This window comes from Rhipicephalus microplus, chromosome 7 (assembly GCF_043290135.1).
Source record: "Rhipicephalus microplus isolate Deutch F79 chromosome 7, USDA_Rmic, whole genome shotgun sequence".
NCBI lineage: Eukaryota > Metazoa > Arthropoda > Arachnida > Ixodida > Ixodidae > Rhipicephalus > Rhipicephalus microplus.
This window is the reverse complement of record NC_134706.1, coordinates 73,217,649-73,239,959: the sequence shown is the minus strand read 5'-3', so window position 1 is coordinate 73,239,959 and position 22,311 is coordinate 73,217,649. Positions and strand designations below refer to the sequence as shown.

General features: G+C 43.6%; 1 protein-coding gene across 1 annotated transcript; it reads left to right on the top strand.

Annotated features, from left to right (window-relative positions):
* The first annotated feature begins 6,603 nt into the window (after nucleotides 1–6,603).
* On the top strand, nucleotides 6,604–19,361 carry LOC142767153 (uncharacterized). The gene is made up of 5 exons (XM_075868372.1): nucleotides 6,604–6,607; nucleotides 9,077–9,109; nucleotides 10,685–10,714; nucleotides 16,118–16,425; nucleotides 19,356–19,361. Exons 1-5 carry the CDS (start codon nucleotides 6,604–6,606, stop codon nucleotides 19,359–19,361), a joined length of 381 nt encoding a protein of 126 aa, XP_075724487.1.
* The last annotated feature ends 2,950 nt before the right edge of the window (nucleotides 19,362–22,311 follow it).

Below are 22,311 nucleotides of genomic sequence, written 5' to 3'. Positions count from 1 at the left end.
TCGCAGGCAGTCAAATACTAAATACCTTCATAATACCAAAATGAACCTAAGGGATCCGGTGCATTATAATACTTGTAGACCATCCCTGAGAAGATGCCGTAGCTGGAGGAAAAGGGGGCTTACGCAACTTTACCGTGTAACAATTTTTTATTATGCATGTGTATACAAGAACACAATTCGGGCTAAACGTACATGTGGAATCGTTTACATCCCTCCTCCTCACAAACAACATTGTGGCTATGTCCTGGCCGTAGGGCATGTTACATACAACCTAACAGAACAAAGAGATGAAGCCGAGGTAACCAGAGCACTCATAGCTTTTCGTTGAAGAAAAATAACTTTGACACATATGGAAATGCATTTGCATCGGACAAAAAATAACGCTAAATTCTGTGGTGTTCAAAATTCAATCCTTGAAATTAGGCGTTCGATTATCTATATACCTATCTGATCTTCTTATTCAACACCCAAAGCACCTGTCCACTTAATTCGATGTTTCCAAGTTTGTTATCATGGGATTTCAGCAGCGCAGCTCGTACAGCTACAGTGGTGAATGTGGAAGAATCTCTTTATTAGCGTGGTAACGTTCTAGCTTGGGTGGTATTAGCGCCAATGTCGGCGCCAGAAGTAATGGTTCAGTGAAGAAAAGAAACTGTGGTGTTCATGAACGAATAATTGTGATTGGAAGAAACTACAACCTTGTGAGGTTCGAGCCGAAGTCGAAACTAACCATGCCGCTTCTAGCCTTTACACAAGTAAACTGGAAGCGTTGAATTGCACCAGGTGTCATGCCAGGTCATTTGCACAACATGGGTGTGGTTTGAAACTCGCTAATTACAAAGCAAAGAGGCATAATTATTCATGAGTATCAGAAAAAATAACAAGAAAGCATGCGGCTGCGCAGTGTCTTTAATGAATATACCTTGGCGGACTGCGGGCACCTCGAGCATTTCTATCTATCTATCTATTTATCTATCTATCTATCTATCTATCTATCTATCTATCCACCCGGTCACCTAGTTCTGGGTGATCTCGTGACCGCCTTTTGAACTAGGTGTAAAGCTAAATTGGCATTGAAGTGCAAGAAAGCTTAAGGAATACGACTTTCATGGTCCGAACATGAATAACGGGAAACTCCTGTGGCGTACGTGATCAGACCCTTTCCTCTAGACGCGTGTGGCACCTACCCGTACACCACAAGCCACAGTAAGTGAGTATGTGCTAGCTACAGGTGTATAACAGTTTATATTTATGCGGGCGCGGTGACGAAAGACATAATTACTTTACTGTGAGGGTGTTAAGAGAGACTGTTAACTGCAGCGGCACACCCAGGGGATAAGGAGAAAACATCAGGGTCTAGGCCGGAATCGAACCCAAGCATTCTGCGCGGCATTCAGCTTTTCTACCCAAGAGCCACGTCAGGTCTGGAAACCGCTTCAGAAAAAGACAGCGTGAAGGTGTAATGCCGGTGCTACTTTCATGATGGCTCCAGTTCTCTGTATGTATTTTGATGACAAAAAATTGCAGATCCAACGTACAGTGAGAATCGATGGTAAGCGAAGCACGAATGGGAATTGTATGTATATGTCACTTCATAAACAGCACAACGTTACGAGGTGGAGGTGAATGATGCCGTACATGTTTTCCGTGTCATGATTATCTTGTTTTGATGCGTCGTTTACCTTCGTGATCTATTCACGTAGTTTGATACCATATTTAGTATATGTGGAGCTTGCGAAACAGCCGCGACCACGCTATGAGTGTGGTATGTAGTCATGATTTTACATGACACGCGTGTCAGGATTATCATGTTTGCGCCAGTCTTATATTTCGTCATCCATTTAGATCACGTAACACCGAATTCGGTATATGTATAGCTAGCGAAACGGCCGCGAGCGCATCTTGAAGGGCCCAATATACTCCAATGTGGCGCTGACGTGCGCGCATGACCGCTGGGCACCGCGACGCTCTACGTCAGCACAACGTGAGCATGGCGCCAGGCGCGACTAGCGTCCGTCGGCGCGGCCTGACGGCCACCGGAGCGAAAGGCGACGTGCTGGACTTCGTGCCGATGCGTTACGCACACAACACTGCATCTGCCTCATTTCGTGACGGAAGTGCGCCGGACGCACTAAAACACGCATTCGTCAAAGAAGTATAAGGCAGGACCGGCGCCTGGTGTGGCAACGTCGGCGTAACGCGACGAAATGAACGCCGGCGAGCACGCGCACCGCGTCACGTCGAAATGTATTGGCGCCTAAACTGTGGCATGTAGTCATGTTATCGCATAACACGCATCCCATAATTATCATGTTTGCTCCACTCACGTACCTTCGTCATTCATTGGCGTCACGTAATACCGAATTTGGCAGATGAGAAGCTAGCGATCAGCCACCAGCACATCATGGGTGTGGCACGTAGTCATGTTGTTACATGACACGCATCTGGTGTTTTATCATGTTTGCAGTAGTCTCATACCTTCGTCATACATTCACGTACTGTAATGCCAAATTTCGTTTATGTGACGCTAGCAGGCCGCGAGCGCATCATGACAATGGCATGTAGACATGTTGTTACATAACACGCATGTCATAATTTTCATGTTGCGGCCTGTCGGTCGGGTTCGCCGTGCAATCATGCCATACTATACCAGTTTCGCACCATGTCATGTGGACGAAACCACCACACAGCTCTCAATTGAATGGGAACGTCAAGTTTCCTCAATGTTTTTTGTAACAGCGAAGCCCTTTAGCAAACCGTTCCTTTTTTGTCGACCTAGAAAAACTATCAGCACCAAAATTAGGTATATGCTACGAACATTGCTCAACTCGCACTACTCACAACTGCTTCACTAAACGTGATGAGCGCTTGGGATGTTCGCTGAATGGTGCTGCTTCTATATGGGCAATATTTGATGAAAAGATGTGAGATGGTCGTACTTGGAGTGTTGAATAGATCGACGAACGGACACACAGGCAGATGCATGAATGGACGCACGGATGGCTGCACGGGCGGATGGGTGCATGGACGGACGCATGGGTGGATGCATGGATGAACACAGGGACGAAAGCACAGATGGACGTGCGTACGCACGAACAGACGCACGTACGGACGGGCGGATGAACGCGCGGACGATCACACAGACGGACGCATAGACGGACGGAAGCAAGAACGACGCATAGACGGACGGAAGCATACACACCTAAAAGCTTAAACACGGATTCTCAAAACAAAATAATACCAGTAACTTTAAATGTCCATTCCCGATTTGGGCAAGACTGCCTGGTACCCCTCAAAAACGACAGACGGTGCCTTGAGAAACATCTCCTTCTGCGCCACCTTTCTGGAGATTTGAAACGCCGTCTCCGACGCCCGATTAGTGACGGCCTTACAAAAAACACATTCATTTTCTGCGACACGCCAGCCCTTAATTTAGCCAGGCCCCATCTACAATAAAGCGACCACCACCCAAATATACTGAACGCAATACTTCTAATCAGATACACACTGACGACGCCACTCGCATAGCACACTGGACCCTGGAACATTCGGGATTTCCTTTCGTCCCTCTTTTCCACACTTTTTTTATCTCTTTCTATTTTTTGCAGTTATTTCCCTCTCTTTTTTCACTCAAATCAATATAGGTGTGAGCACAAACAGAATGTACCCTCATTCCTAACGAAGGCCAGACACCTGTCGAAAGTGTCGAATTGAACACTTCCATTGTTACCGTTCTCACAGAGGAACAACTTTACTTATTGCAATGCTACGGCCACTTTCGCCACCATGCCTGCATATATATATCTATATATATATATATATATATATATATATATATATATAAACATATATATATATATATATATATATATATATATATATAATTGTACATGAATGCTGAAGACTACACTAAGCAGCAAAGCATAAATAAAAAAGTAAAAGTACAAAGTGGTTGGCACAAACTCACAGCACGACAAAGAATGAAAAATACCAGGGAGAATACAATTTTATTCGTATTCGATATTTAATAATAGAGGAACCATTTTAACAGAAAAAGATATACAAAAGAACAGTTATATTCACGAAATAAAAATTGTTTTACGAAAAACCGGCACACAGACAGCAGCATCGAGAGTGCAGCAGAGGCTTGAGGTCATCGTTGTCAAGTATAACGGAAGTGGCAATAACCAAACTTCGCTGCTGGGTTACCTCACTCAATTTTTACCTGCTTAGAGCAAAGCAAGCACTGTCTTCCCTGTGTCTCGTCTGTAAAAAGAAGGAGGAAAGAATTAGTCATTACGTTCTACTCTGACACCGGCACACATCATTGAGGAGAAGATTCATAGCGCCACTTCTTCAAAACTTGGGTCTGGAAATATTCGAATCAGTTGTTCTTTTGTTTGGCGCCTCTAGTCTGGGCTACAGTCACAGGGATGTTTACTACGCCAAAGAGGAATTTTATCAGTCAGGCTATAAGATTAATGATGTAAATTCTTCATTCCTAAACATATATATACTAATATTCAGTAATTAAGTTTATTGTATAACCTACTTTTGCTCATACGAGAAGTATTTGGAAGAAACACTTAGAAAAAAGAAATTGACCTAACACTCGGCGAATTTCCTGCATTGGGTAAGAGCCGCGAGAAGAAGAGAAGAAGAAGAAGAAGAACTGGAGGAGTCGGAACGATGACGAGGCATTCGACTCCGGGTCGACGGCGAGGACAGCTGCCGCACCTCCTGGCACCTCTACCATTCGATGTGGGGCCGTCCAGGGCTTCGCAGCGCCCCTGGGCTCACTGGGCGTGGCCAAGAGCGGCCGCTATGGAGTCGGAGCTGGAGACGCGAGTAAGCATTCCCGTCGTCTTCGTCAACCGCCATGACCTCTACGTGATCATGGCCGTGCTCAGCGTAGCCATCCTGGGCTGTGCCTGTGTCCTGGGCTACTCGTTCAGCAACTTCGCCATGCTGAAACGTAATGCCGAAGAAGTACGCAGTTCCATCGCGTCCCGGACCAACTCCACAGATCCGTTCGGTGGTGGTAACCCGAGTACCGACCACCAAAGGAGGAGCGACGCTAACAAGGACGCCATCAAGGCTCCGTTTCTTGGTGTTCGGCAAGACTGGAAGATTGACGCGGACGCCACGAAAGCTGCATTTCCAGATATTCGGAGAAGACGAGAGTCTGACAAGTCTGACAAGGACGCCATCAAGGCTCCGTTTCTTGATATTCGGAGACATTGAGAGTTTAACACGGATGCCATCAAGGTTCCATTTCTTGGTAGTCTGCGAGGATGCCAGTTTGATGTTCGTGGAATGGCGCTTGCAGTTAAGGGAGCATTTCCGCCATTTTGTTCGTTGTCCATAGCGTCGTCTACGTCTTCAAGTGATGTCCACGGTGTCAATGAACTTGTTTCACTCTCTATGTTTCAACAAAGCTGCTTCTATCTCTCTCGTGTCGTTCAGGGTTCTAGCGGCGGCTTCACATCTGCTGTTGCCTCTGCGCTGAAGTAATCCCTCTTCTTTACAATAGCGTATGTCAACAATAGAACGGGGATGGTCATTTCAACTAGCACGAGTTCTGGGCATGAATGAGTCACAAAAACATTTAGTGGGACAAGATCGGATCCCAACTTTATTGGGGTGATCAATGCGAGCTTGTATGTATGATGACCGTGTGCGTGATTTTGTTTTCATATATTTGTTGTGGTAAACTTTATGACAAAGACTATTATGAGAGAGAGGAGGGAGGAACAAAGTTTTCCGTTGAATAAGAACTGAAACCATGTAATATTCTTTTGAATTCAAGTTTCTAATTGATTGTTTGATTGACCCTTTCATCCTGGCACCACCAATAAACGGGTATCAGCATGAAACGAGTGACGCCTTCCCATACAAAAAGGTTTTTTCGTGATGTCAAAATGTTGCACAACAGATGTTTTTAAAAACACCTTTTATATTAACTCATAAGAAAAAGAAAAAAGAAATAAAGACTAATGTGTAATGAACATTTTAGATTACGATATCCCTGCAATTCAATTCGCTTCAATAAATAAAAGAGGTCAGCATAACCATGTAGTGAATGAATATGAACGGGGTCCGTCAGTCCGTTCATTTGTTGATGCTTCCGTCCGCGTGTCTATTCATCCGTATGTTCCTCTGTTCGTCTATCTGTGCATCTGCCCGTCTATTGAACACTCCAATTACCACAATCTCGCACCTTTTCATTATACATTCATCATATACAATTACCGGCATGAAGCGGGCATTCTAAGGTCTAAACGAGAGATGGCTACAATACAAACACGGGACGTACATCCACGGCGCCAGGATCTGCTCCCCTAAAAGAAGACGACTAGTCTTTTTTGAAAAGTATGCTTGAGTTCAATAAACTTAGCAATGAATTCATCTTGTCTCCCGTAGGTAGTTGTTCCAAATGGACTCCTTACTGTTTCGTCAACTTCTTCATGTCCATTACCGAGCTATCTCGTGCAGTGGGTTGTCCGCTTTCGAGTCTAGCCAACCGAGCTATCTGTGAGAAAAAGGAGGAGGCGAAAAGCCCAAGCACTCGTTTTTCAGGCTCTGTTCGACGGACTAAAAGCCATGGGTAAGCAGTTCTGTGGCTGTTTGCTGTGTCTCTACCACGACGTCGCACGTTCGGGTGGGTAAAAAAAGCTATTCTGGTATAAGGCGCTATACCCACACTCTAAAAAGGTTCGTTACAACAGTGTCCCATGCCTATATGGGAGCAGACTGCTGTACCCCTGTTCAAGAAAATGGCTTTGACCCAAATGAGTGCTTCTTCCGAGTTGTAATGATGCACACGCTGCAACGTGAAGCCTATAGGTAAAGGCTTGATCGGGACTCTTCTAGTTCATTTCATGGAACGCTTGGATAATTCTCAACAGCTGCTATCATTATCGCAGCGTTCTTGTGTTCCTGCAAGCTGTCTTCACTCAGACATGCTTTCGCTTCAGTGTACGAAGCAGTTCCTACTATGTTAGGAGCAACACCTTAGGGTTTGGAGACTACGGCGTGACCGGCTGCGCAAGTGGTTTCGGGTGCGATTACGGCCAACGGTGGCCGTGTCTCGATAGGAGCAGTACGTTGAAACAGCCGTTTAGTTAGGCGTCAAAGTTTTCCGGCCTGACAAAATTAGGCTTGAAATTTCTCTATTTGCACCAGAAGCTGTTAATTCCGATCAAGGGCGAGAACCAGGCGCAAAAAATGTAGACCAAGGGGGCCTAGTAAATCCCCCAAGTACGATGTGTCCGTTTATCGTATTGTAGCTTTGGCGGCTAAGAACAAGTTTTCAGTTCGCAAGGTTTTTGTGCAACATTTTTGTAGACTTAGAGTGGAGAAATCGCAGTCCAGTCATAATAAGACAACATATTCACGTGTGTTATTTTACGCATATGTGGTGTTTTTCAATATGTTAGCCCAAAGCTAGGACTATTGTTTCCATCTTGCTTCAGAAGCACACGCAAATAGCTGGGCGAACTTGTAGTGCTCGCACAGAAATTTTCTGCAATTTTTTTTTCACTGAGGAATTTTTCGCAGCCGGTGGACATGGCTGGTAATCTTAAAGCTTCAGTTACCAATTATTCGCAATAAAAATATTTTCTTCGTTCGCTTGAATAACACTTAAAAAAAGAAATACGTTCATCCGAACTGCTTTTTAGTCGAACAGTTATGCGGCATATCCGCAAACGTTTTGCGAAAGAACAGCCGAGAATTTCGATGAGGTTCAACGAGTCCATCGTGCTGAGCGTACGGGATTGCAAAAGCCTAGAGTTACTGTGTGTGCTACAGTAGGTAGGAGCCAGGTACAGGAACTCTACAAATTCGAGCTGTTAATTGCAATCTACAAGACGAGTACCGCTACCAGAATTCCACGAGTATTTAGGCACTGCACCTGGTGAACTCATTATTTGTAAGCACGCAGTTATTGGCGCATTATCACGCCAGCATATCATTGATTTGTTCCATCAGCAACCCAGTACATTCGGAAACTTATTCATATTCTACCTCTGCCGGTTGCATGTTCTGTACGTTATAAACCCTGCCACTCTAATAACCTGCACCTGAACATCAGCTACTTTATTATCTTTAATCCAAAATGTGCACCCTGCTTGTTTTTCGCGCTATGCCTATATTTTGTTTTGTAGCCACTGATGCTTCAGTGATCAAGGTGTTCCATCATGTTTAAGTATCACATTGCCCGCTGTGGTGGTCTAATGTCCCAGGTATTCGGCTGCTGACCCGCAGGTCGCGGGATTAAATCCCGGCCGCGGCGGCTGCATTTCCGATTTAGGCGGAAATGTTATAGGCCCATGGGCTCAGATTTGGGTGCACGTTAAAGAACCCCAGGTGGTTGAAATCTCCGATGCCCTCCACGAGAACGTCTCATAATCTAGTGGTGGATTTGGGACGTTAAACCCCACTTATCAATCAATCAAATATTACATTGGCATGTCAAGTACCTTTACTGACAATATTCGCAGCCATAACTACCCACCACGAACCTTCTCATACCCTTATCTATTACAGATTTCTCATAGATGTTTTCAAACAAAATAATAAAATAACTTGCCCCCCCCCCCACCCACATCCCTCACTGGTAGCAGACCCTCAGCAACTTTCCCAAACCTAGCAAAAAGGCATTTGATAGTCTTAGAAATTTAATATTGTGTTACTTTTTCTCGTAATACCTAAATGAAGTTCCAATGTGTTTGTAGTTTGAAAGCGTGCTTTTAAAGTCTATTTACGTTTCTGTTGCTTTTTTCTTTATCATCTATTTTTATTTCTTTTGATCATACCGTATCACTCTCTTATATTTGTCCACTTGTTATAATTCCCAAGGAATAGACACTATGCATAATCAATGAATATAAAAAAATCAGACCAATGCGAATTGTCAGACATTAACCTGGTGATATATTCCTCATTGAATGTCATTACTTTTATATTTTGTTTCCCTTGCACATATGTGGTTGCATTTCATCCTAACGTCAAGCACCGAGACAAACTATGGATAAATTCTGATGTGTTTCATCCTGTGGTTGCTTTTCTTCAGCTGAACTTAGCGAGATGTACCAGGCGTCTCTGAGTAAGTGATTCGAGTCGCTATTTTCTCCTTGGCATTAGGCTTACCTGTTTTGGCGTCATATCGATTGCACTGCTATACTTTCCCCATTGGCTAACCCTAACAAAATCGGCATTCACACGAAAAGATAAACAATATACGAAGAAACACAACTACATCGTTCAATCGTGTCGAAAAATGGGCGAAAGCAATGAATATAACAAATAACAACCCATTGCTTTAACTCAGCCAGTGAAACCTCATCCATACTAGCCTTTGTCTAAAAAAGTCTGAAACTACTCGTTTACTGACAGAATACGTGGTATACAGTATGCTCAGCTTTTATTGTAAAATCTTGTGCTCGATTCTTAATAATTATAATAATACTAATAATAATAATAATAATAATCTTAATAATAATAATAATAATAATAATAGCCTTTGTCTAAAAAAGTCTGAAACTACTCGTTTACTGACAGAATACGTGGTATACAGTATGGTCAGCTTTTATTGTAAAATCTTGTGCTCGATTCTTAATAATAATAATAATAATAATAATAATAATAATAATAATAATAATAATAATAATAATAATAATAATAATAATAATAATAATAATAATAATAATAATAATAATAATAATAATAATAATAATAAATAAAATATTAAATTTTATTATTATTATTATTATTATTATTATTATTATTATTATTATTAAGAATTGGGAGTTTCCTGGATATCTGTGCCTAATACGTATTATTTCCCACTCCCTTCCCATGAACTTCATGTTGCTTTTTTATTTTTCCCATCTAGCGTCGATTTCTTTTTGCGTAGGCCTTAGGCTCTAGGTGATTTCCTTTCTGAATATCGTCTGTATTTTAAGGTATATATTTTGTCACTTTTGCATGTGCGTGCACAAAAATATTAGGGTTTTTCCCGGGCACGTTATTCATTTATTTATGTATTCATTATGTATTGGTTAATTGATCGAGGGGCCCTTCAAACTTTCCATGCAGATGTATCTGAGTGGGAAAATGGTCGTTTACTTGTAATTTGAGGAGACCTGAAAACCCCGGATGGCCAAATTGATTGCGTGGTTAAACTACTGAGTGCCTGATGAGTCAGTGAGGACCAACCAGTAAGTTGGTCGTACGATGTCTTACCGTGATGCGTCTCATGATTCAAGCAGACTTGTTTTGACTTTCCTCGGCAAGCAGCATATTTTTCATTTGCGAATATTGTCAATACCGAATTATTTTTGGCGCTAGGATTCTTCTTAACGAGAATTGTCCTAGAAATGAATAAGGGTAGTGCATTGGAATTTCTGTGACCTTGATGCCATAAGTTCAAACCAAAACAAAGCTAGCCGGGAGAGGTTAGCCTATAGATCTAAGATAATTGACAGCAATTAAGCAACATCAAAGCGGTTAATAATAAAACCGTATCACCTAGAGCTTTGACTACTGTGTGTAACTTTGATTTTATTATATAAATAAGGAGCATAACAAATACTTCTAAGTTGCTCTCGAACTACTGTGCCTTATAAGTAACAATAAATTTTTCATTTTCCAATTCGTTTTGCCGCTTTTTTGCGCACAGAGCCACTCCCACCGAACAAACCACTGCCAGGTAAGTTTTTAAGCAACCCCTTTTACGATACGAGTAATTATTAAAGCAAAAGTGCTCGAGAACCCATTTGTCAGTGACTCCGTTGTAGGTGTCAACGTCGTTGACTAGGATAAATAAATTGGCGTTGTCTTTAAGCGAAAATTTGAAGTCGATACAAATAAGCCAAGAATAAAGGGAAAAAATAAACAAAAAAACTGAACGTGTTTGGCGTTAACACATGTGAATTGCGCTACTTGCGCTCGGTTTCAAAGCCCACTCATTACAGTTTACTAAGACATATTTAATCACAGAAGACTTCTATTAAAAAAAACTCTCCTAAATAAAATTGCTGCTTAAATGGAACAACTGCTACTAATATGCTTGGTTTTGTATTTGAATATTAGACCCTGTTTATCTCTTAGTAAACGAAACACCTTTTTATAGAAACACATTTTCCTGGTCTCTTAAAGTTTGATTCAAAAGAAGTCTACTCTATTGTCACCAGAAAAACTACCAACAAAGTGATCAGCCGCATACGTAGGCGTACGGCCTTATTGGCGCGTATACATGACCCCTAACTGATTCTCAAAATGAAATCGTCGTGTGTACTTTGCAATTGCACTTGTACTGGGCACTCCGGGTTAGTTTCAGATAGCCTAACTTATATGCGAACAGACGTTATATTCCTTGCGGCACAGCTGAGGTGTTTCCTGAAAGCCGAAACCAGGCTAGCAAATCATAAGGCGGTGCAAACGAGGCCCAATTGCACTGTCGCGCTCTACATTTGAGGCGAAAGACACTCATCCTCTTACTTTTATATGCGAAGCATTTCTTAGCGAACTTCGGCGACTTTGAGCGCATCCATCCATCCATTTATTCATCCATCCATCCATCCATCCATCCATCCGCCCACGCATCCATCCATCCATCCATCCATCCATTCATCCATCCATCCGTCCATCCGTCCATCCATCCATCCATCCATCCATCCATCCATCCATCCATCCATCCATCCATCCATCCATCAATCCATCCATCCATCCATCCATCCATCCATCCATCCATCCATCCATCCATCTATCTATCTATCTATCTATCTATCTATCTATCTATCTATCTATCTATCTATCTATCTATCTATCTATCTATCTATCTATCTATCTATCTATCTATCTATCTATCTATCTATCTATCTATCTATCGATCTATCTATCTATCTATCTATCTATCTATCTATCTATCTATCTATCTACGACATTTAGCTCTCTTGGCCGTTTCAATAATGGTATCGATACCAAACATAATATGGCATAACAGGACTGTATGAAGAACATATTTGACCAGTCACAACACGAACATCTTCACATGTAAGTGATAAATGTCATGGTCTACATTTCATGGTCCTGCAGCTCTTACGGTGGTTTTGTTCTCAAGAATCGTTTCAAAACTGATTGATTCTTGGGGTTTACGTACCCAAAACCACAATATGAATAATGAATATGAGAGACGCTGTACTGGAGGACTCCGGAAATTTCGACCACCGGGGGTTCTCTAAAGGCTGGTGCACACCGGCGACTAGCAGCGGTCGCGCGACCATTTGCGACTGGTCGCAACCAGTCGCGAACGGTCGCAAACGGTCGCAAAGCGACTGCGTTGGCCAGTCGCTTCTTGACCGATTTTTCAGTCGCGCGACTGCAGTCGCAAAGTTGCTTAACCAATCAGCGATGCTCAATTTTTTTTTCATTGCGCTGGCTTCCTGCCGCCAGATGCAAACGAGTGCGTTCCTCTAGGTCTGTGGCACCATGGCCACCACGGAATACTTGGCTTGGAGATGGCGGGCCGCAGCAACTCGAGCAAATTGTCGAATTTACGTGGTGGCATTCGCAAGAAGCTAAACACCGTCAAAGTAAAGAGAAAATAAATTGTGCACTGTCTTTTCCCCGTATTCGGAAAATTTTTTTTGTCTTGAACTTGACTTGTCAGCGCATTCAACGCAGCGTGTTTGGAAGGCGTTTGTACTTCATGCCTTGGCAACGACTTAAGACTCCACGTTCGAGACGCATTTGTGCTGCATTGTAGGCTGTGGCAAGTCAAGGGAAATTTAAGGATGGTTTCTGAATACGTACGACTCTCGGAAATACTCCTCGTCGTGTCAGCGCAGCTCTGAAGGCAGGCGGCTTGCATGGCCGGTGAATTCCCGCGATCGAAAGGATGGTCACATTCACTACCGGCTTTTTTTTTCTTTGGAGGCATCTGTGATGCCAGCGCTGACACCATGGCACAGTGCATCAGCACCATGAAATTGTCTTGTTCTTCGCTTGAATCGAACTTGACGCTATTGGGAACGCTGTGCGAGAACGGACTCAGCTGGCGGTGATCAGCTGATCGCGCCGGTCTCAGGAGTTCTCGCTCATAACGAGATCCGGACGTGACTCTCCGGTTTTGCGACTTCCGGTCGCTCGCATGCAGTCCCTGCCGGTGTGAACATCAGTCGCTTTTTGGTCGCCAGTCGCGAATGGTCGCGCGACCGCTGCTAGTCGCCGGTGTGCACCAGCCTTAACGTGCACCCAAATGTGAGCACACAGGCCTACAACATTTCCGCCTCCATCGAAAATGCAGCCACCGAGCCGCGATTTGAACCCGCGACATGCGGGTCAGCTGCCGAGTACCTTAGCCACAAGACCACCGCGGCGGGGCGTTCCCAAACTGGTGTGGTATGACATGATTGCATGGAGAACACAAGCGACAGACCCTAAGATGAAAATAATGACATACGTGTCATGTAACATGACTTCATTCCACGCTCATGATGCGCTCGCGGTCATTTCGTTAGCATCAAATATACCAAATTTCGTATTGCAGTACGTGAATGAATGACAAAGGTATGAGACTGGTATAAACATGATAATCATGTGACGCGTGTCCTGTGACAACATCACTACATGCCACGCCCATGTTGCACTCGCGGCCGTTTCGCTAGCTTCACATACGCCAAATTTGGTATTACCTGACGTCAATGGATGAAGAAGGTATGTCACTGGTGTAAACATGATAATCATAAGGTGCGTTTCATGTGAGAACATGTTTATATATGCCAAAGTCAAGGCGCCAATACATTTCGAGGTGAAGCGGAGCGCGTGCTCGCCGGCATTCATTTCGTCGCGTCACGGCGGTGTTGCACCGCCAGGCGCCGGTTCTGCCACGTACTGGCAGGCGCGCGCTGCGCTGCATTGCTTTGAAGCATGTGCGTTTCAGCGCCCCCAGTGTCCGTTCGTCAAAAAAGCGAGGGCGACGCAGTGTTGTCTGGGTAATGCATCGGCACGAGATGCCGCATGTCGCGTTTCATGCTCGTCGCCATCGGGCTGCGCTGATGGATCGCGCCTGGCGTCAAAATATACAGTGCTCGCGTTTTGCTAACGTAGAGTCACTGTGCCCAGTGTAAGAGTGAGTCAACGCTACATTGAAGTATATTAGGCCCTTCATGTTGCCTTCGTGACCGGTTTGCTAGCTCTACATATACCAACCTTGAAAATACGTGACCTCAACGAATGTCGAAAGTATATGACTGGGGCAAACGTGATAATCCTCACATGCGTGTCATGTAAGAACATGACAACGTACAGTAGGGTTGACAGGTGGGCTAGTTGGTACAAATTCATAATGAAATAATTGGAAGCGAAAACCAACGGGACACAAGAGAAGAGACAAACAAGTGCAGTTTGTCTCTTCACTTGTGTCCCGTTAGTTTGCGCTTTCAATTATTCTATTATGAATGACAACATACCACGCTCATAGCGTGCATGCGGTCGTTTCGCTAGCTCCACATATGCTAAGTGTGGTATCACGTTACGTGAATGACTGACGAAGGTAAACGACACATCCAAACATGATATTCATGACACGGAAGTCATGTACGGCATCATTTACCTCGACCTTGTAACGTTCTGCTGACCTTAAACTGACATATAAACCTTTGTCATCCATGCTTCGCATAATATCGATTCTAACTGTGCATGGGATCTGCCAATTTATTAACGTGATAACGGTAATAAAGTCGCACACTTCTTGAATGACCGAGCCTGACAGGCTGCGTGCAAACTTGTGCATGTGTAACATGTGCAACACAAAAACTTTGATAGTGCACTTTGTTTCTGTAATAACTACTGTTTAATTTGAGGCAAGCTAGCAGGAGGAATACGAAAGTAATCAGAACAAGCAACATAAGAAATACAGGAGGACAGTATTCAGGGAAGTGCAATAATATGGTCGGGGTGTCACCTAAGATGAAACAACTACAGAAAAAAAGGCTCTAAAGTATATAGAACATGACAGTTAACTCAATTTTAGCAGACAACTTCCACCGTTAAAATGCTCTGTTGGTCGCGTGAAAGAAAATGCGGGGTGGGTCGTTGTCATGGCGGGAGCAACAGCCATCTTTCAGGCGAAATAGATTGCGAACCCAGAGGTATACCACCATTGAACCGCATCGAGGATGGCATGCTCATCTAGTAAAATACCCGATCAATAAATAAACTTACATTGACATGGCTCTGTGTTCTCAACCATGGCAGGTTTAGCGCATGTGCCATGCAAATAATGAAGGGCCGTTTAACATAAGTTTCAGGGGAGCTATCGGTACAAATAGCGAGTTCGACCGCGTGCGCAGTATTCATCTGAGGCTATGAATTTCTCTCTTTTTATATAGGAATAGGCCCCCAACACTTATAAGCACTTAGCGGGGTTCCTTGAGCAGCTTTTTGTGCTTTTGGCAAGAACGACAGCTTGTCGCGCCAGTGGGGGGTACGGTTACTGACAGGTAGTAGAGCGCGGAAAGGAGACAAACTCGTGTATATACGAGTACCCATGCCACCGATAGCTGAAAAGGGGCACCTCTTTCCCCTTCAGAAAAACGACTGGATGCACGACGTCACTGGGAATTGAACTTAGAACCTCCAACAATTGAAGCGGAGTTTTTACAGCAAAGCTTCGAAACTGACCTCAGCTGGGTGCGCCCATATAATCTCGAAAATTCAGTCCCTTAAGAACCAGAATGTTGAAGAAGGTAAAAGATGGCAATGAAGGGGAGGGTACCTGCGTTTAGTACAGATTAAGCTAGCGTTGCCATCTGAAAGATCTTTCTCATATCTTATACGGGTCATTTGCGAAGGAAATATGGCGCCTGGATTCTTACAAAATAGTGATACCACTCTTCCAAAGGAATGAAATCTGGACGCCAATTCTGAATTTTGTTCCATGTTTACATTCCATGTTTAACGCAGGCTGTGCTACGTGAAAAAAAAACTGGTTAGTCCAGTCATGCATGTACGTAACTAACTGAAAAAACGTACGATGACAGTCTTGAGCGAGCCGCATGTTGGAGAGGGTCTTGTCGCGTAGTCACTTTTCCATTGCTTCCTCTCGAAGATGAGACCGGCTTCCAGAACTACTTCTCGCCTCCCCTGGTGGGCCCAAACTACTTCATGCCCAACTACTACTTCTACCCTCAAGCATACCCTCAACCACCTCCTGTTTACACCCTCCCTCCTCTGCCACCTGCCGCTATTTACGCACCTGCTTCTCCCGAAGAACTCGAGGCCTTTCCCGCCAATGCTCCCCCCAACAGCGTCGACAGTAGACGTCCAGGTGAGTTTCAATCTCTTAGTAAGGCTGAAGGCTTAGCTCTCGTCGTTGAACAAAAACGAGCTCCGACTTGGGAACTGCAGTGCACCTGTGTCAATCATCTGTGCAAGGGAGTTGCCCTACTTTGTTTCCATTGTGGCCATATGTTTTTTTTGGGGGGGGGGCGGTGACTTCTTTTAGTGGTGAAGCTTTTTTTAATCTAACCTTGTTATGCGTCACGCGTAACCGAGAGACGAGGAGACGAGAAAGAACAGAAGGCAGTGTCGTCCAAACAGTATACTAGACGGCACTGTCTCATAGGTACATACAAACTGCAGTTGAGTGAGGATATTCTAATTGGCACTGTACCGCTGCTCTCCGATTGGCGGCTTCGCGGGCTGCGCCATGGTACGCGGAGAACGAGTGCCTCTCTCAGTCACTAAAATAGTCACCATGCATGGTGGATCCTTGGTGGGGCAGAGATGAAAGCAGAGCGGCGGGTGCGTTGAAGACGCTTGCGCTCAGCTTTCTTGGCTCGCGTCTCGTCGGTGTTACCCGCGCGACGTCTGCATTCTCAAAAGCGATTGGACGCATGGACGCATGCATGGACAAATAAACACATGAACGGATGGACAGACTTACGCTCCGCCCCACTCATTATCAGTCACTCCATAGATATGCTGCGATTTTTTTCATTGCTGCTAATATGAACACTACACATAGCAATGCTGAAACGTTTTTCTTTCCTATTTAGAGTATTACACTTACATTAGGAATGATGTTGAACTCCGCTGAATTTCGCCAGAAAGTTCAAAATGTTTGTGAGAAAGCCACAGGCGCGTACGTGTGTCTGCATAGAACATTGAACTATGTGAAATACGTGAATTATTCCTGGCAATATGCAAACAAACAAATGCGATAGGATCCGTCATTTGTGCATGATCTCTCGGGAAGAATCAAATGACTGCTTCGAGTGGAGATTACGATTATTCTTAACTTCTACCTGAGTAACGTTGGTAGTCATGTCCTGATACGGATACAACAAATAGGTTAGGTCAACACAGGTGCATGAATAAGGAAACGGCTGTAAAGGTGATTCTCGACATGTAGGTAGACCAATGCATGCGCGAGCCATACGTCGATGGTTAACTTTCAGGAAGTAGTCAAGTGCCTATATAGCTATCTGTCACATGCATATAAATTCGTATAATCATGATAGAGGGAACTCTTGCGCTAACGTCTATGGTTGCTGCAATGCACGGCGTTTCAGTGACTATGGTAATGACGGGTAGTACACGGATTTTTCCAAACTTCGTGTCTTCTGCTTCACTTGGCTTCACGTGGCTTGGAGCTGCTTTGTCACGAAACGAAAATCCAAAAAGGTTCAGCTCTGTCACTTCACTACTTTAACCTTTTTGGCTCACCTATTCAAATCGGCTCACAAAGTTCACAATCATGCGCGCTTTCATTTGAAACATCACCAAAACACAGCAATGAAGAAAGCTACAAGTGTACTCGAGACCCGCAAGCACGAAGACTGGGGAAATCTGTGTGATACCGGTCATTTCCATGCTCGGAGAACGCTCGCAGCGCAAGAGTGCTCTCTAGTTAGTTTTAGAAAGCTGTATTCTAACATGAACCAGCACGCATGCTGGCTTCAGAGGCATCGACTCTGCGAAGACCCAGACTACGGCATGGGCATGCGCAGACATCATGATGTGTACGTTGTTTACCGCCGCTGTGTGCCTCTTCGGTCAGCGTTCACGACCGTTATTTAGGCACTCGCTCACTATGTCTTGTGATGACCTCTCTGTTCGTAGGCCTACCGTGTGTATGAAGTCTAGTTCATTTTCAATTTGTACAAATAACTTTCAGCTAAGTTTACTTCTTTAATGTCGAGATGAGAAATTAAAAACGACTTTTTTCATAATAAACTCTTTTGTCACAATCCCAAAACTCACTTTTATTGCGTGAGAATACGCTCATTTGTTTGGGTATAATGCAAAAGTAAAATACGACAGGAGATGCCCGTCTTGAAGTAATGGCTGTCGGCAAACAGCGTCGCACTCAACCTGCTTGTGTTTTTTACGGCATTGTATTCTTTATTTATTTTACTAGCTTCAAACTCAAGTGAAGTGTAAGTATTCGAGGTTTCGTTAACCATCCCATTTATACACACAGCTTATGCTTTCGTTATCGTGTTACGTTTTCCATCAATGCTGATATTTCTACCATATTCAGTTTTATCAGGTTTGAGTTTAGTTTATGTGTAACAAGTTCAAGCAACCAAGACTGGACGCCTTGGTTGGTGTTTCCTTTTTTTCGGGGTAATCTTTTCACGTAATACTGGGCCTGCATTGCGAAACATTTAACTAAGAGCATGACCTTCGTGTACACTAGTTCAGTTTGAATAATAGCAGGGAATGCGATGATTTTATTGGCTGTTGGGCTCATGAATGTATGAAGGCTATGTCTGAAGGCTGTATATTGCTACCGCTGAAAATTCAATGAGTGTTAGCGAAAATGGGGGGGGGGGAGCTCAACATTGTCAGCTCGCCCACCAAAGATTTCACCTGCGTATTCAGTTCTGTATTATAGCCTAAAATATTGTCAAATTTATGACTCTACACTTGAAATGTAAAGCTATCGAAGTATGCCAGTTCTTCTTTCTTGCCTGTACATAGTACGATGGCAACGCTCATACGTCTCGCATGCAGTTTATCTTGTAGGTTGTCCACAGCTTGTAAAACGCGATACGATCAATTCTACCGGGCGTATCGTTGCTACTATGTAATTCACTGCAGATGACACTGTCTCAATTTTAGGCATGGTATTGCTCACAACAAAATCATGGGTCTGTCTCTAAGCGATTGTATCTGATTACTACCGATGCTAACGACGCTTTCGTATATGTAATTTTCTCGCATACAACCTCCCCCCCCCCCTAAAAATGATGGCAAAATAAAACAAGAAAATGGAGTTAAAATGGATAGGGGCATATATTTGGGGCTTATGTGCATGCATTTTTTTATTATTTTTGTAGAAATAAAGTTGCGGGTTTTATGCCGAGGCACGTTATATGTGACAGAATGTGGTACATGTACATTGATGTGTGAGAATTGTATCCCTTAGATACACGCTTAAAAATAACAGAAAACAGGTAACGTTTGAAAAGCGCTATAGGTGCAAATATTTCGAAGATTGTGATTCTCGTTATGTAAGAAAATGAATGTTTATCCGTCTCTTTACCACTCACCAAAATGGAAATATGCAAAACATTTTCAGTGGTCAGCCCGCGCTGAACTTCCTGCTGTGCGGCCTTCTGCTTTTCGTTGTCCTTCTCCTTTTCGGCATGGCAATCATGATGGCCTACGCTATGGCAGGTAAGCCAGAGGATATTGCACCACGTGACACCAGCAAGCTTGAAGCAGTGCTGACGCGAATATTATATTTTTGGGTTTTTGCTTTAAATAAAAACACGAGTGTTGAGAACCCTAAAGAAGAGTTTCGTAGTGCTCGGAAATGGATCCATTATATTTTTATTCTGCTACCTTAAATCAGCAATGACGGTGTCGGTATCGAGAAGTGGCTTCTCAGCGACGTGTCAACGCAAGTGTGAGGTCACGATGACACTGCAACTCGCGACGTACCAAAAACAGCTGTCAGTTCGCTGTCAGTCGCACGTGTAAACAACGGGAAGTGAATTGTTAATCGAAGGCTCCGGACTGACAAGGAATCGCTGCGATTTAGATTGCATGCTGGATGCTGATTACGTGATCTCAGAGAATTGTACTAACGTGTCGTGGTAACGTCCACAGCGGTGACGTTGGCTTTTAAGCGCTGGGTGACGAAAACCTTAAATTAACTAAAATATTTGAACTTGTTATCTCACTGCACTGTGTGGAAAGTGTTGATAGTGCACACCTTGAAAACGAAAAATGTTCCTTTTGGTATTCCTGAAAATTATGTCAGTACTCCTGTATGAGTAGTCTCCAGCACTAAGTCCTAGCAATAAACCTTTAGTCATGTGTTGCCAGATTTGTGATGTTTTCTCAATAATGTGTCTATTTGGCTCTCTTAGGCAAGCAGGTTTATTGAAATCGGTTGTCTACAAATTAACACCACCAGGTATACCACTGATCGTAAAGAACTTTGGGTCACACGTTTTTCAGGAACTAGTTATAGCTTGTAAATAAATAAAAAACGTAATACCAACACTGATTAATTCTTTTCATGACGCCGGCATTGATGGTACAAGAAAGTCTGAACCATGGTCACTCATTTAAACTCTGTAGGTCTCGACGACTAAGGCGTCATTTCTTCCGCTCTTATTGTTGAATTCAAAAATATACATGGTCAGTATTTCAATTACATGCTTTTGGGGGTACTTAGTGTGATTGTGCATTGTCTTTGAAGTAATTGTTCAACCTGTCAGTGCTATGTTGCGTAGTTTTCAATTGATTGCCCTTCAATGTATTGCACAAATATTGCAATTTTCTTACTTTTCGTATACCTACGTTTTGCTTTATTACGATAGCGCAACTTGCTGGCGCAGTGTAAATCAGGTGCTAAGAGCACCTCAAGCTGTCCCATTACAGTAGAACCCTGCAGTTATGTTCGTCACTGCTGCGCTTTTCTAGCTGGTACATCGCTTTCGTTCGTCTGGGCACTGTACTCATAGGACCCAGTGTATTGGGAACCTCGCTGTTGGGAACAATCGTAAGACAGTTGCCATATGATACACCGTAAAATGCGCTCCGAGCCAGACCAATGACCATGGAAATGGGTGACCATGTAGCCTCTTCACGCAGCATGACCTGGCTTGGCTGTAGGATTAATCGCATGAGTGTTGCAAGCGACACGCATAATGTACTTTTGGTTGTCGCAAACAAAATCATAGCTTTCAAGATTCTTATTGCGAAGACGGCGTGTGGGACGTCATTGGTCTACAAGTTGTTTTTAGCTCTAGAGAAAGTAAGGTCTTCGAGATTGGCGTTCGTTTCAGCCAGAGATTTTCTGTTCTGCCGTGGATGCGTGGATTTTGCTACATGTGCATGTTGATACACCGTTCACCGAAGGGATTGGACGGGTCTAGTTATTTCGAATACTCGGGACATTTTTGTGGAGTCTAGAAAGGGATTTTTTTCGTTTGAAATTTCAAACTGTAAAGTATCAGAACACGAAAGCTACTGCGGTATTTTATTCACAGTAACACATGCCTGCGTGTGCGGAAAGACTGAGTGGGCGTCCTGAGCATGAGCTCCTCCCATTTTAGGGCAATACAGGCCGCGTTGACTGTCATGCGAATCCTCGATGAGCAGTCTAATTTCTAAGACAGGCAGGGTGAACGCATATACTTGCAAGTAGACAAAGCACGAAAGTTCTATGGAAACCATCAGACCAAGATTGTGTAAACAAATAAATAACAAAATCAACCACCTTCTTTCTGTGGGAACCCGCCGTGGTGCTCTAGTGGCTAAGGTACTCGGCAGTTGATCGGCAGGTCGCGGGATCGAATCCAGTTGCATTTCGCAACTGTATTCGATCAGCAGTTGCATTTCTGTTGGAGGCGGAAATGTTGTAGGCCTTTGTGCTTAAATTTGGGTGCACGTTAAAGAACCTCAGGTGGTCTATATTTCCGGAGCCCTCCACTACGGTGTGTCTCATAATCATATGGTGGTTTTGGGACGTTACAGCCCACATATCAAACAATCTTTCTGTTGTAGTACTTGCAGGTACAGCAAACGACTACCTCCTAGTACCATATGATATGTAAAAGCGCTACCGACTACACCGTGGAGCTTTTTCATAATAAAACTAATATTGTGTCTACAGTGCCTAGATGTTTTAATGACATAGCGTTATGGAGTACGTCCAAAGAGAAACCATCCGTGGAAAATAGGAAATAAATAAAAAAGGCAATGTGCTAACACGACACACATATACGATGGCGTTTTAGCGCCAACTTTCTCAATTGATCAGCATACACCTAATAGTCT

What these genes read in the sequence shown, in the direction of transcription:
- LOC142767153 (XM_075868372.1), top strand. An exon ending in GATGTACCAGGCGTCTCTGA is followed by an intron (nt 9,110 to 10,684) that starts GTAAGTGATTCG and finishes TTTTGCGCACAG; the next exon opens with AGCCACTCCCACCGAACAAA. An exon ending in ACCGAACAAACCACTGCCAG is followed by an intron (nt 10,715 to 16,117) that starts GTAAGTTTTTAA and finishes TTCCTCTCGAAG; the next exon opens with ATGAGACCGGCTTCCAGAAC.